The following is a 13,522-nucleotide window of genomic DNA, read 5'->3' on the forward strand; positions in this document are numbered from 1 at the left end:
TTCCTATACAGGGCTGCCAAAGAGGACACCCGGAGGCTGAATGATACCTCCTAACTCCCTGAGGATTTATTGCATCGAAGAGGACAGAATGACAGCTCCAGTCCAAGCCCTGCCCCTTGGAGGATGTGTGTCCTTGGGAAAGTCGCTGTGAATGGGAATAATAATGCTCACTCTGGAGACATCCTCCACCATGGGCCTGGGATGGGTCAAGTTTATTCCTTTGTAAATAAGTACTATTTATCAACTCACATACAATGTGATTCATTAACCATTTGTTCCTTATAATAACATACAAACGTGGTTATAACCACCACACTTCATACATCTGCCAATTGGAATCTTAAGACTTTGCATTTGATCAAAGTAATGTAAGTAATGAAGACTTGATTCAAACTCAACTTTAATGAAGTGCAAAATCCACACACCCATGACACCATTTATTCCATATACATAGATTTCAATGTGTGTATGTGTCTGTGTGGGTGTAAAGAGAGAGAGACACAGAGAGAGAGAGAGAGACAGAGAGAGAGAATTTCTTATAACCTGCAAAGACTAAGGGGCCATGAGGAAATATTCAGAGCTTGCAGAACTCAGGAATCTCTCTCACTTGCCAGGAGCAAGGAGCAGAAGCTGTTGTTGAGGAGCCATCCATCATTCAGGTAACGGGGCTGGACTCAGAACATAGGAGAGATTCCTCCAGCACTTGTGAATTAAGAGTTGCTTGCCTTTTTTGAGAGACTATTTTTAAAGGTTGTAACAGAAACCATCCATTAAATAATAACAAATGCACTCTATTGAGTGTCACACGCTGTACACACCGATTCCCTCCCTGCAAGCCTCAAGCAGGTGTCATTCATCCCATTCTGCAGATGAGACAGAGGCTTAGGGCAGTGGAGTCGCCCACCTGAGATTGCCCAGCTAGGAAAGACACACGGAGAACTTCCGGTCTGCCAGGCTCTGAGGCCTGTGCCCTGCGTAACCTGCGTGGATGTTTGTGATTCAGGGATTAATTTTGTCCTCACTGGGCTGTTGCTTTGAATGCAAACTGTGGTCCTGTCTTCAGTACTGAGATTCTGGGTTAAAAGCTGCAGTAGTTGGCTTGCTCCTTCCTCTGTCTTCCGGCCCCCCCTGCTGGGCTCTGCAGGCAGGTCCTACAGGGACAGTCCTCTGGGGTGGAGCCCAGGGAAGTGGTGTCTGTTACTGCAAAGGACCTGCTGGGGAAGGGGAAAGGCCAGACCTACCAGGCAGGAAGCCTGCTTTTCCAGGTGTGGACTCAGTGTGCTTGGCAGTTTTAGGTAAGGGGATTCTTCCTGCAAGGCCCCCGTTTCCCAGCCTCAAATGAGAATATTGACTGATATGTTTGGTGTCCTCTGTACCTGTGAAAACTGTAGAGATTTGCCCGTGAATAGTGCACATTTACGTGTACATAAATGGCCTAGCATCCCTGTCAGCCCATGTCTGTCCATGAGTCTGTCCCCACAGTTCACTGCTCCCCTGTGCTGCTCCTTGTACCACTATTGCAGCCAGGGCACTGATTCATCCCCCGACACTGACGGGCACTTGTACTGCACCCAGATTGGCTGTCACAGCAAGGCTGTCCCCCACCCCTCGAGGCTCTGCTGCTGGGTGTCAGCATTTCCCTGGGAATCTGATCCCCCCAGTTCCTGGTCCTGGAAATACACATGCATGTTCTGTATAAACACTGCCTGTGCTGTCACCTGACGTTTAATGTTTCACCAACCTGAGGGCGACCACACAGGGTCAGGTTGTTTGAGGTGATGGGCACCTGTCTGATGACGAGGTAGCTGAGGGGCTCTCTTCATACCTGGTGTCCATGAAGGTTCTCCCTCAGAGACCAGCTTATCCGTGTCCTTTAGGTGCCGCCAAGGGGAGGCTGGCTCGCAGAGGCTCCATCATCCAGCAGAGCCAGGCCACCTGCGCTGTTCCCGGGCCCCCCCCATCCTGGTTGTGAGCCCTGGACTCCGTGCTCACACCGCTGTTTCTCAGCTCCTCATCTGCAGAAAGGAAAATCAGCAACTACCTCATAGGTTTAAGATTAAATAATCTACTACATGCAGAATAATAAGGAGGGTGTCCGGCAACTGAAGATTGTTCGTTACTATTATATTTACTTTTAACAGTAATTTAATTATCTTATAAATACAAAAAAATACCACTGGACATAATGTGAGTATTATAATATATCATTGAAAGTATGTTATAAATAAAAATAAAGATAAAATGATATAAAAGTTGAATTATGAAATAAGATTAGAGGAAATGTTATAAAATACTTTTTCACTTGAATGATTTAAATCTCTTGGATATTTATCCTTTGTGAGTTTTAGCCGATAAGTATCTTGAGCTAATTTACCTTCTGTCTAAACTTTGGCTAAGGCATTTGCATTAAATACAGATTCTCAGTTTTGTAGTCAATCTCTTGTTGGCCACAGACTTTGCACACTTTGGAATCCTGTTTAGGGAAACATGTCCCCCTCCAGCACCACCAAAGCATTCTGTCCTTTCCCGGGATATTCAGTTTGAGATTAGAGTCCCTGCTGAGCCGAGCATTAGCGTGTCTGGACTTCTGTGAACTCCTCATCCCTCAGTCTCTCCTTTATTGGCTCCTTGCACATAAGATCCCTGCAGTAGGTTCAGAGCACAGAGGAGGTCAGCAGAGATATTTTCAGTTATGGGAAAATGAAGTAGTAAGTGGTGTTGATTTTACACAGAATTCAATAAGAAACCCCAGTGGTGCTGGTGGAGAAGTAAACCGGTGGAGCACGCTAATCACACTCATTATTAACATTTTGTATATTTATAAAAGGTTATCCATTTATCGGCTTTACAATGGACATTTCTCTAACAAAATGCTTCCTATAGGCCATTTGCCCAACCTGATCGGGGTGTTTGATTTGCTTTGTTCTTTGGTTTTCTTGATATAGTTGATTTCCCCAGGGAGGAAGGTATTCCCCAGGGAAAGATGCCACAAATACTGAGTAAAAGAATCACTAACACTGCATAACTCATAAAATGTTGAATTATATTGTACACTTGAATCTGGTATAGCGCTCTATGTTAATTATACTTTATTTTTTTAATATGAGACTGTTTCTCCTTCTTCTCACTGACACATGTCAGAGGTTTTCTGTTGGATGACAGGCATTATAGCAGATGTGAACTGGTATCTCTTTGGGCTTTTCATTTGCCTCTAGGGACCTAATTTTGAGAATATTTAACATGCTTATTAGTTACTCAAACACCTTCTTCAGAGAAATATGTTTTTAACCCTTTTATAATTTTTTGGAGTGATATTGAGGTAAGTCCTACTGAGTGGGAAATCTTTATGCATTCTAGATAAAAGGCTTTTATATGATGTACAAATTTTTCTCTGAGGCTGTAGTCTTTTCATTTTCTTCATGGGGACTATTGAAACCCATGTTTTGAGTTTTGATGAAATCCAGTTTATCAGAATGTATTCTTTTCTGGATAAAGTGTTTGGGGTCATATCTAAGAACTCTTTGCTTTAATCCTGTATCACACAATTCCTTCCTCTGTTTTCATCAAGGAGATTTTAGAGTTTTAGAATTATCTTTTAATTTACTTCCATCATGAAATACTTTTCATGTATACAGGAGCAAATGAAAGAAATGTATGCTTCTCCCTTGCAATATCCAGTTGTAGCTGAGTCGGTGTGGAAAAGACTATCTCCTCTTGCACGGAAGTAACTCAACACATTTATCAAAATCCTGTTGACCAAACACAAGAGATTATTTCTGGACTCTCAGTTCTCTTCCAGTGACCTTCATGTTTCTTTGCACCAGCAGTACTGGCTAAATTGTGTAACTTAATCCTTCTGTAAGCTCTGAAATCGGGTCCTGTAAGGCCTTGCTGGAAAGGCCCGCCCTGCTGCCTCCAGGACCTCATGGGTCAATGAGAAAGCTTTCCACATCCTCTGTGTGTGCAGCATCATCAGTATCTCATCCAAATCAAGTTTTATGTGTGTCCTCCCTCCAGTGATTCTACAGGGTGACCATATGAGTCCCCCAAGTTTGGTCTCTTTCAAAATAATTAGATCTATTCCAGGGTTTGGGGTTTTCATGTTAATTTTAGTGCAAACTTATATATTTGTGTGCACAAAGTGTCTGCATTGAATCCTTAATCCATTTGGTGAGAATTGTCATCATGGCAATATTGAAGCTTCTAATCCATGAACATGGACCCTCTCTGCATTTATTTAGAGATTCTTTAAAAATTTTCCTCCACATTGCTTTGTACTTTTCAACGTACTAGATTTGCTCGTCTTGTGTTAAATTATTTCCCAAATATTTTCCCCTTTTTGTTTCTATGAAAATGGAATTGTTTCCTAAATTTCGTTTTCAAGTGTTGCATTCTAGTGTACAGAAATCCAAATGATATTTTGTACATTGAATGTGTCTTTTGTGATATCAAACTTGTTTATGAGTTTTTCTTTGGGCTTTGTGTGCAGGTAGATACTCTGGAAATATCCACATACAGGGTCATGTCAGCTGTGGATTAAGTTATTTTAACTTTTGTTTTCAATCTACAAGAGAGTTTGAATTTTTTTTTTTTTTTTTTTTTTTGCGTTGCACTATCTAGAACTTTTAACTTTGCACAAGTCAGACTTGTGAAGACAAGTATCAGGAGCAGACTTCCCTGTCTTGTTCCTGATGATTAAGAAAAGCATTCAGCCTTGCAGCAGTAAGTCTGATGCCAGCTATGGGTTTTCACAGATGCCCTTTATGAAGTTGAGGAAGTTCTTCATTTTGCAATTGTTTCTTCTGCCAAAGAGAATAATTTCTCGATTCCCTCAAATGACAATATCGCTTGAAGTTACAAATTTTCTAACCTAGATTTTATTTTTTATATAAATATTCTGTTTTGTAATTTTGCTATCCTTCATTAGAATATCTGTTTTTTTTTGTTTTTGTTTTTGTTTTTGTTTTACTTTTTGTTGTCATATTTTCCTTTAGGATTTTAAACATGATTTTCTCTATTTATTGAACACATTTCTTATAGCTACTTTAAAGTATTTATCTGCTAGGAGAGTATCTGCACACCCTCAGGGCAGTTGAATTGTAAGGGGGTTTTTGCCTAAGAATAGTCTTACTTTTGTGAGTCTTTGCCTGGCTGTTATTTTTTTAGTGAAAAGTATATTGTTAAAAATTTCTTGTAGCAACTCTAGATTGTGACTTGTCCCCAAAAGGTTGCTATCATTTTTTTTATGCTGAGAAACTTATCTATACTTAATCTGTGATATTATTACCCTGTAGTATGACCTGTTCATGCCTCTGATGTTTTCTTATTAAATTATTTTATTTTTCCATTTAGCTTCCTGGGTTCACCCTGTGTCTACATAAATTCATGGTCATCAAAATTACTTAAGGCAAGACTTGGACACCGACAAATAGTTTTGCCGTAGGTATTGGGCTGCACATGAATATTTTAGGCAAATAGCACATAGACTATATGTATTAAAGTATAAGTCCTCCCAGATTATACTTTTTCTGAGTCTTGCCATGGCTCCTCTGCATATGCCAATCACCTGAACGCACACCAGCAGTGCTTGACTGGCTTGGGCATTTTGGTGTCTCTGCTAAGCATGCACACAGCCGTAGCTGAACGTATGCTTGCTGCAGGCATGACCACAATGTCAGACCAGCAGAGCGTCTGGCTTTCCTGCTTGAAACCACACGAATTGTTAGTTCACCATCACCATCACCCCAAATTAACTGAGCGTCCTTAAACTGTGTAATTTTGCTGCAGGTTCTCATGGCTTTCCTAATTTTGGAAGAACCTTCATGTCCATAATGCTCAGTGTTGGGAGGTTGGGAAAGAATGGTAGCCACAGTAGGCAAGTGCACTACTGGTGTTCCCTGGATCTGTAGCTTTCCAATATATTTTGCTTTTTCTTGATGGCTTGAGCATTTACTGTGCTGTTGTATACTACATAAATATAATTTAAAGTGGATGCAAGATGTTTTATAGATATATAATCATTCTTTATCTCTTCATCCAATCTCAGACATTTAGAGATTTTCCAATTTCAGAGAAAAAAATATATAATGGAAAACAAGAATTATTTTGTCAGAGATATTTGCTGAAAAAAATAATTACAAAATATAATTACAGGGTCAAATGTGCATTTCCACAAGTCAGTTCAACTCCATCTGTGCTACTCTGAGAATGGACCAAGTGATGAAAGTGCCATGAGGAGGGATGTGGGAGGCTGAGACTTAACCAGGTGAATTTCTTAATGTGGGTCAAAGAGGGTCTACAGTTAATGGCTTTTGGACCTAAATATCAAGAACTCAGTGGTGTGGTCACAGTTAGAGTATCCTGTCTCAGAAATGGAGTTGCATATACACCAGGCCCACAGATGATGCCTAAGCTGGATGTGAGTGTATAATTTACCCTGAGAAAGAGCTCTCTCCCACACATGCTGGGCTGAGGCAGTAGCTTGGGGCCCCTATCATGGAGGCCAGGGCTCACCCAGAAGTTGGCTCTCAAGCATAGACCAAGAGGAGTAAAGTCTAAGGTGACAAAGTGATATAAGTCAGACTTTGAAAGCTTAGAGCAGTGATCTCAGTGATAGAACTTTGTTTCCCCAAGGACTGGACAGATTGTGTCTCAGGACTGGGGACCCTCTCTGTACTTAGCTTGGGTGGGATGGACACAGGGACACTTGCTTCTTGCGCTCACATTGCTGAACAGCTCTCCTCTGCTCCACCCCAGCACACTTACCTGATGTGCATGCCTTTATTGAGCCTTGTTCAGCCTGACTCTGCAGTCACTTGTCCCTTTAGAGGGACCAAGATGACTCAGTCTGTGACATTCAATTCCACAGTTGAAGTAAGGTTCCCCGTATGTCCGTGTTCTTGTGAGGAGAGAAGCACCTGCTGTTGTGACATCTACACGCTGCCTGTGCCAAAATCCTCATGGGCAGGGGTCTCATGTCACCCTGCCTACACTGACCAAATGAGACTGAAAGTAGGAGCCTCTGTGAATCACCTGCCGTGGAAAAGCACAGATCCTGGTGCAATGTGTGTGATCACCTAGGGCTACAAGCTGTCTGCGTGCAGTGCAGTTCCTTCAGAATGGTGTCATCAGAGTGGACTAAGGGTGCCACAGTCCTCCATATCGGATCCCAACCCACATAGCAGCTAGTGGAATGAACATGGTATATAAAATAGGGGAACCCTCACCCCACAGCCCAAGAGTGTGTTTGACAGCAGGACCATGTGTGTGCAGATGGATGTTTTCTTTCCATTAGCTGTGGCCTTTTGGAAATGAGCAAGATGGCTGTGGTTTAACTGTCCTTATCTCATCTTACAACACCAGAGATACTTTGCACTGGCCCAACCAGTAGGGGACCGTTTAACTTCAAGATTCTCCAAAAGTCAACTGCAGGTGAAAATGCACACACATAAAACTAAACCTGAGAAAATAAACATCATCATCACACTAGTGGCCTCATTCCACCCCACTGCCTCCTGCACCACCACATTCCTCTATCTGCACCTCCCAAGTCCAGGACAGCCCAGGGTGGGTTGGGAAGTAAGGTGCTAAGGAGTTGGAAGCCAGAGGAGACACTTCCTAGAAGCCTCAGTAAGGACATAAGCCCACAGAGCTGCAAGTCATTTACTACTTTCCCCTGGTTGCCTCTGTGCTTTCCACATGCAGAAGCAGTTCCAGATCACTAATTAGAGGTGCAGGCATTTGTCCAAGGAGATCTGAACAAATTTTTGAGAACCAGGGAGTAGATCAAAATTAAATTTCTTCTTCCTTTATGTGCTGGTTTATGTAGTTTCCACATGGGAATCTCTGTTTGGCTTCCAAATCACTCATTTCACAGAAGCTGAAGCTGATTGTAAAAAAAAAAAAAATCAAGGATGCCTCAGTGGCTCATTGATTGAGCATCTGTCTTCAGCTCAGGGTGTGATCCTGGAGTCCTGAGGTGGAGTTCTGCATGGGGCTCCAACAGAGAGCCTGCTTCTTCCTCTGCCTGTGTCTTTGCCTCTCTCTGTGAAGCCCTCATGAATAAATAAATAAAATTCAAAACAAAACAAAAAGTCATTCCCATTTAAATGAGACATTGTTTCATTTCTAATACATCAAATTTATTGCTCTAAGTACTTTCATTACTGAAAATGGGAAAATATACAACTACTAACTTTTCAACAACTTATCACACACTGAACATTTTGTTGTACATCTATGTTTGTAGAAATACAAACAGACATATAATGAGTAGAGACACCGTTGTTAGTGTGTGTGCATGCAGGCCTGTTATCTATTATTTCCAAAGTAAATATGCCAACATTAGATGCTAATGCTGTGGAATACTTTCATGTACCCAGTAGAATTAACTCATCACATCCATGCAACTCAAGGCAACAGGACACACTGTATCTTCATTTAATGCATGAGAAAATTATATCACAGAAATGAAATAACTTTAGGACCAAGATTTAAACATAGGCACTTGGGATTCAAAATCCAAGCATTTCACCCCTCTACCACCGTTTCCTTTCAGTGTTAGTCTGGGTCTCATGAGTTCTTATGAGATCAGGAAACATATTGTCCATAAAACACTGCTATAGGGCTGAGCACACCCGCCAGTCATGTGACATGTTTTACTGTCACCACCCAAATGTCTTAAACCAAATGACTCTGAATCAACTGATCATAGAAGGGGAAATAACCTGGGTATCTTCTTCACTAGCTGTGGCTCTCCAGTTTGGGCCAGTGCCTCTATGAGGCATCATTAGACCACCTCAGGGCAAGAATTAGGAATATGGAATTGACCAATATTACAACCAACACTGTATTTGAAGGCTCAGCTGTCATGCTGCCTCTTACATTTGACTCTCAATTAGATAGCACCAAATAAAACAGACATAGGCCAAAGTAGAATTTTGATTGCTTTTATTGTGTTTACTATGATAAACAGTACGAAATTCAGGTAGCAAGGATGTGTGCTTCCAGGGAATCATCTGGATAAAGAAGAGTTCAAGGATACAGCTGGAAAAAAAAAAAAAAGGATACAGCTGGAAGCTGCATGCTAGCTGTACTCAGAGGCATGGTACTGAGTGGCTGAGGAGCTGGTGGGCATTGAGGAGAGAGCAGTGCTGAAGCCCCTGGGGATGGCCCCCTGTCCCCAACTCTGAGTCATGGCTGAATTTGTTCTCACTGCAGAGTGAAACTTTCTGTTTGCCCAGTGGTTTATAAATCTATTCTGCATAATGACACTATAGAGAAGACACACGTGAAATGAAATAACCCAATATCAGAAAGAAAACCCCACTAGATCCTCAGCAGACACTTTGGAACAGCAGCCAAGGACAAAATTGGATCCTGGTGGCACCGTGTGTTAGGAACTCTTCCCATTACCATTGAGCACTGATCTCCCAAGCAGATAGATGGTGATGATGATGGAGTACGTCAGACTCTTCAGGAGGAGGAGGAGGTAGGTATAGTAGGCAGAGGTGTTCATGAGCTGCAGCTGCAGGGGGTCTAAAAGAAATGATTTATTACTTCCACAGTTTTTTTGAAAGGCCAAGATTTAGTCATTGGAGAGTGGTGACTGTATACATTTCTGATAACCTAGCTTGAAGTGACACCTCACACCAGCACAACCGGGTAGTAAATACCTACATCACCATCACCACCACCACCACCACCTGAGACACCTCAGAACCCAGTTTTTTAGGTCAAGTCAGTCAAAAACCTATGAAATTCACATAGTACATTCCAAAGTATTAAAAAGTAAGGTTGTGCTTATAATGAGTGAATTCTGTGGGAAAAAATACATTGGTGATAAATGGCTTTTAGCACATTCATCACATCCTGAATCTAGGCAAGCATAAGAAAAAATATACATTAAGTACAAACTGAATGTCATTTATTTTGAGAACTTTGCATGCAAAGCTTAAATCTTACTTAATTTTACAATAACCTCTGAAATGATTATTTTAATTCCCAATTTACAAATACAGTGAACACAGAGAGAGAAGCCATTTGCCTGATTTCATACAACCAGTAAGTACTAGAATCCAGATTTCAATCCCAGCAACACAGAATTAAAGAACACTTTCTCAGTTGCTCTGTAATTCTGCATCTTCACATATAATAAATAGCCAAGACTTCAAAATGATTAAGCCAATTAAAAGTTGGATGCTTCTGCTGAAGATGATGATGATGTTGATGATGGTTAGAGTCCAGAAGTCCCCTGATATTGGCCTTGGAAGATCGATCAGCAGGGCTAGAACCCATGCTCCTCATCATTTCCTTTTCTTTATATGTGGGGAGATGGAGCCAGGAGCTATAAATTATGATGTAGCAGCTAAAAAGGATACCTAAGCTAGACATGACACATATTCCATGTTGTATCTTCAATAAGTCAGTTAGGTGTTATTTGTGTTGATTTTGTTGGGCTCCAAAATTGTAAATAGTTTACCCATACTCATGCACTGGATAATTAAAAGGCTGGAGTCTTAAGTTTAGTCTGTGGCACTGGAAGCCCTGCACTGACACCCCCTCCCCATGTGTGCACCTGTCTCAGGACCTTGGCTTTGGGACTTAGAGGAAGAACAAAACCTTAGTAAGTATGTGAACTTGATTCATCTTGAATCTAATGGTGTCGGTTTCAGCCTCAGCTCTCGCTGTGTGGCATGGAGACTGAATTCATTGTAGCTCATTGCCCTCATGTGTAAAATGGGAATATAATCCATCACAGTGAGAATAAGAGCTATAAACAAAATGCACTCACAGTGCAGCACAATGTCTTCTGTACAAGAACCTCTCAGTGTCTGTTAATGTTCTTTTTTTGTTGTTAATGTTCTTAACTACCAGCAAGAATAAAGCTAAAAAAAATATAGAAACAACATGATATCATGATTTCCTCAGACAATGAAATACCAGTCACAAAAATGAATGAAATTCATTGCTGAAAGAATTCAGGGCACATCACTGCACTCCTAATTCATGGTCCTCTCATACCCCAGCCAGCAGTTACTGTGTGAAGATGACCTGAGAGACGCTAGATTGACATAAATATCACTCAGTCTATTTTGCAAGATCCAGCCATTCTGAGGTTTCTCCCTGAAGCCAGGGGAGTTCAAGGGTTAAGTTGATCAAGAAGGAAAAATTCTACAGCATAACATAAAGACAAACATAGCCAAAAACTTACCATATTCATCATCCAGGGAAGCTTCTGTGGAGTTAAGAGCAACGAGTTCTAAAAGAAATGAGGACTAGTATTATTCATTGTTCATATCCATTGTTTAACGTTCCTCTGTGTTGTGGATAGATGATAGATAGATAATAGATAGATAGATAGATAGATAGATAGATAGATAGATAGATAATAGAATTTGTTAGCAGAGAGGAAGAGCTATACAAATATGAGCATCCCAATTTTAGAAATTGTTTATTTGGTTTTACATAATTTAGTAGATCAATTCACATATTATATTTCTGCACATAAAGATGTTGCAGTTTGTGATTGATGCATTTTTTAGTCTCAGAACTGGAGGGTAATGCCTAACATTATCTTGTTTTCTTCTGTGCTCATAGCTTGTAGCACAATAGGTACTCCACAGTATTTGCTTTATAAATATTATTGATTAGAAAAATAATGAGAAACGGTGACTGCTGTCCAGTCCTCTGCACCCACTACTCACATGAAGGGTTGCTTGCAAATGGATCTGTCCAACTCTAAAATCCACAGCAGCACCTTACATGTTGGAAGGAGTCTGGTTTAGGTAAATTTCCTATCTAAAGTAAGAAGCAGTCCTGTCTTCCAAATCATGCGTGCCCCAGTATCCTCAACTCCTGCACATGATTTTCTGGACTGATGGTGTTGGAGGACCTGACAACAATACTAAAGAAGGCCAAAACCTACTGTTTGATTGTTATTGTGCCAGGCACTATGTGGAAGTTTATAGGCATTATCTCATCTCATCTCCCCATTACATTGATAAGAGCTGAATTTGGAGAATTCCATGTTACCCAGAAGGAAACAAGATTTAGAGAGTTTATGTCCCTTGCTGAATAGCATACCAGTGATGATTGTCAGAGCCAGCACTGAAAGGATGATTGTGGGGGTTTGATGAGCTAGAGCCTGTGGAAAGCATCTTGTAAAAGAACCCATAGAAATCAAACATAACTCCACCATTTTGGACACTCAGATACTATGTCTTCCAAATAATTGAATTAGTCTTTGCAAATGACTATTTTATTACAGAAGCTCTGCATTTCTTTTTTATTTTTTTAAGATTTTGTTATTCATTTGAGAGAGAGATACAGAGAGAGAGCATGACGAGTGGGAATGGGCAGAGGGAGAGCAAGAAGCCAACACTAGCTAATTAAGGAGCCCAACTCTCAAATCAAACCTGCACTTTGGAATCATGATTTGAGCCAATGCCAGGCACTTAACTGAGTAAGCTACCACGCAACCCTAAAAGTTCAGCATTTCATTGCACAAGTTTGCCAGGATAGAATGAAAGGCCACATCACACTGATAATTGTCTGAATACATAAATCTGAGGTGAGAGTTGTAGTTATCTACAGTATAGAAAAACAAAACAAAACAAAAAAACCCACCCAATTTACATACAAACACGAAAACCATTAATGATAGTTGACCATTGGATGCAGGAAGAGAAAGTTGCAAATTTCTTTTGGTTTATCCTTTTTCTGCTCAATGTGTCCTTGTCCACACAGACATGGTTCTGGCATGCAATTTTACGCACTCCAGACAATCTTATGTTGGTGTGCTCTTGAAGAAATGGGTGTGAGATATAGACTTTTGGTTAAATATCAGAAAGGACAATGTTAGGATAATTATGTTAAATGATAAAATATCCTAAAGGGCTGACTTTACAATGCCTTCAAGGTCTCTTATCCATATAGTGATTTTATTCATAATATTTGCCCCTGAAACTAATATAAAACTATAGGTTAGCTAACTGGAAGTAAAATCAAAACTTCAAAAAAGGTAAATAAATATCTCTTACCATAATCATGCATTGAATGATATGAAGACAGGAAACAAACAACTTTCATAATAAAACTTGTATTTGTGTGCTAGGGGCTTTTTCTTAATCAAGGTTTGTCAAAAATGTGGACAAGATGAGTTTTATCTCTCTTCAGATCATTCACTGTTCAGTGCTTTCATGTATAAACATATATGTAAGTGTTATATATTTTTTAAAAAGCTTCTATGGGGATCCCTGGGTGGCGCAGCGGTTTGGCGCCTGCCTTTGGCCCAGGGCGCGATCCTGGAGACCCGGGATCGAATCCCACGTCGGGCTCCCGGTACATGGAGCCTGCTTCTCCCTCTGCCTGTGTCTCTGCCTCTCTCTCTCTCTGTGTGACTATCATAAATAAATAAAAATTAAAAAATAAAATAAAAAAATAAAAAGCTTCCATGGTTTAGCACAGAAAATGTGTTGTAGAATTCCTTAGCAGAAAAGCCCTCATTTAAAAACAAAACAAA

The 13,522-nt window shown here is 40.6% G+C and overlaps 1 gene segment (V, D, J or C); it reads right to left on the reverse strand.

The window, feature by feature from the left end:
• Positions 1-8,932: 8,932 nt before the first annotated feature.
• Positions 8,933-13,522, reverse strand: part of LOC144293013 (T-cell receptor gamma chain C region 5/10-13-like) — a 44,538-nt gene continuing 39,948 nt past the window's right edge. Inside the window, 3 exon segments of the C gene segment in view lie at positions 8,933-9,045; positions 9,415-9,537; positions 11,213-11,260. Coding sequence covers positions 9,014-9,045; positions 9,415-9,537; positions 11,213-11,260 — 203 coding nt within the window.

This window comes from Canis aureus, chromosome 21 (genome assembly GCF_053574225.1).
Source record: "Canis aureus isolate CA01 chromosome 21, VMU_Caureus_v.1.0, whole genome shotgun sequence".
Classification (NCBI taxonomy): Eukaryota; Metazoa; Chordata; class Mammalia; order Carnivora; family Canidae; genus Canis; species Canis aureus.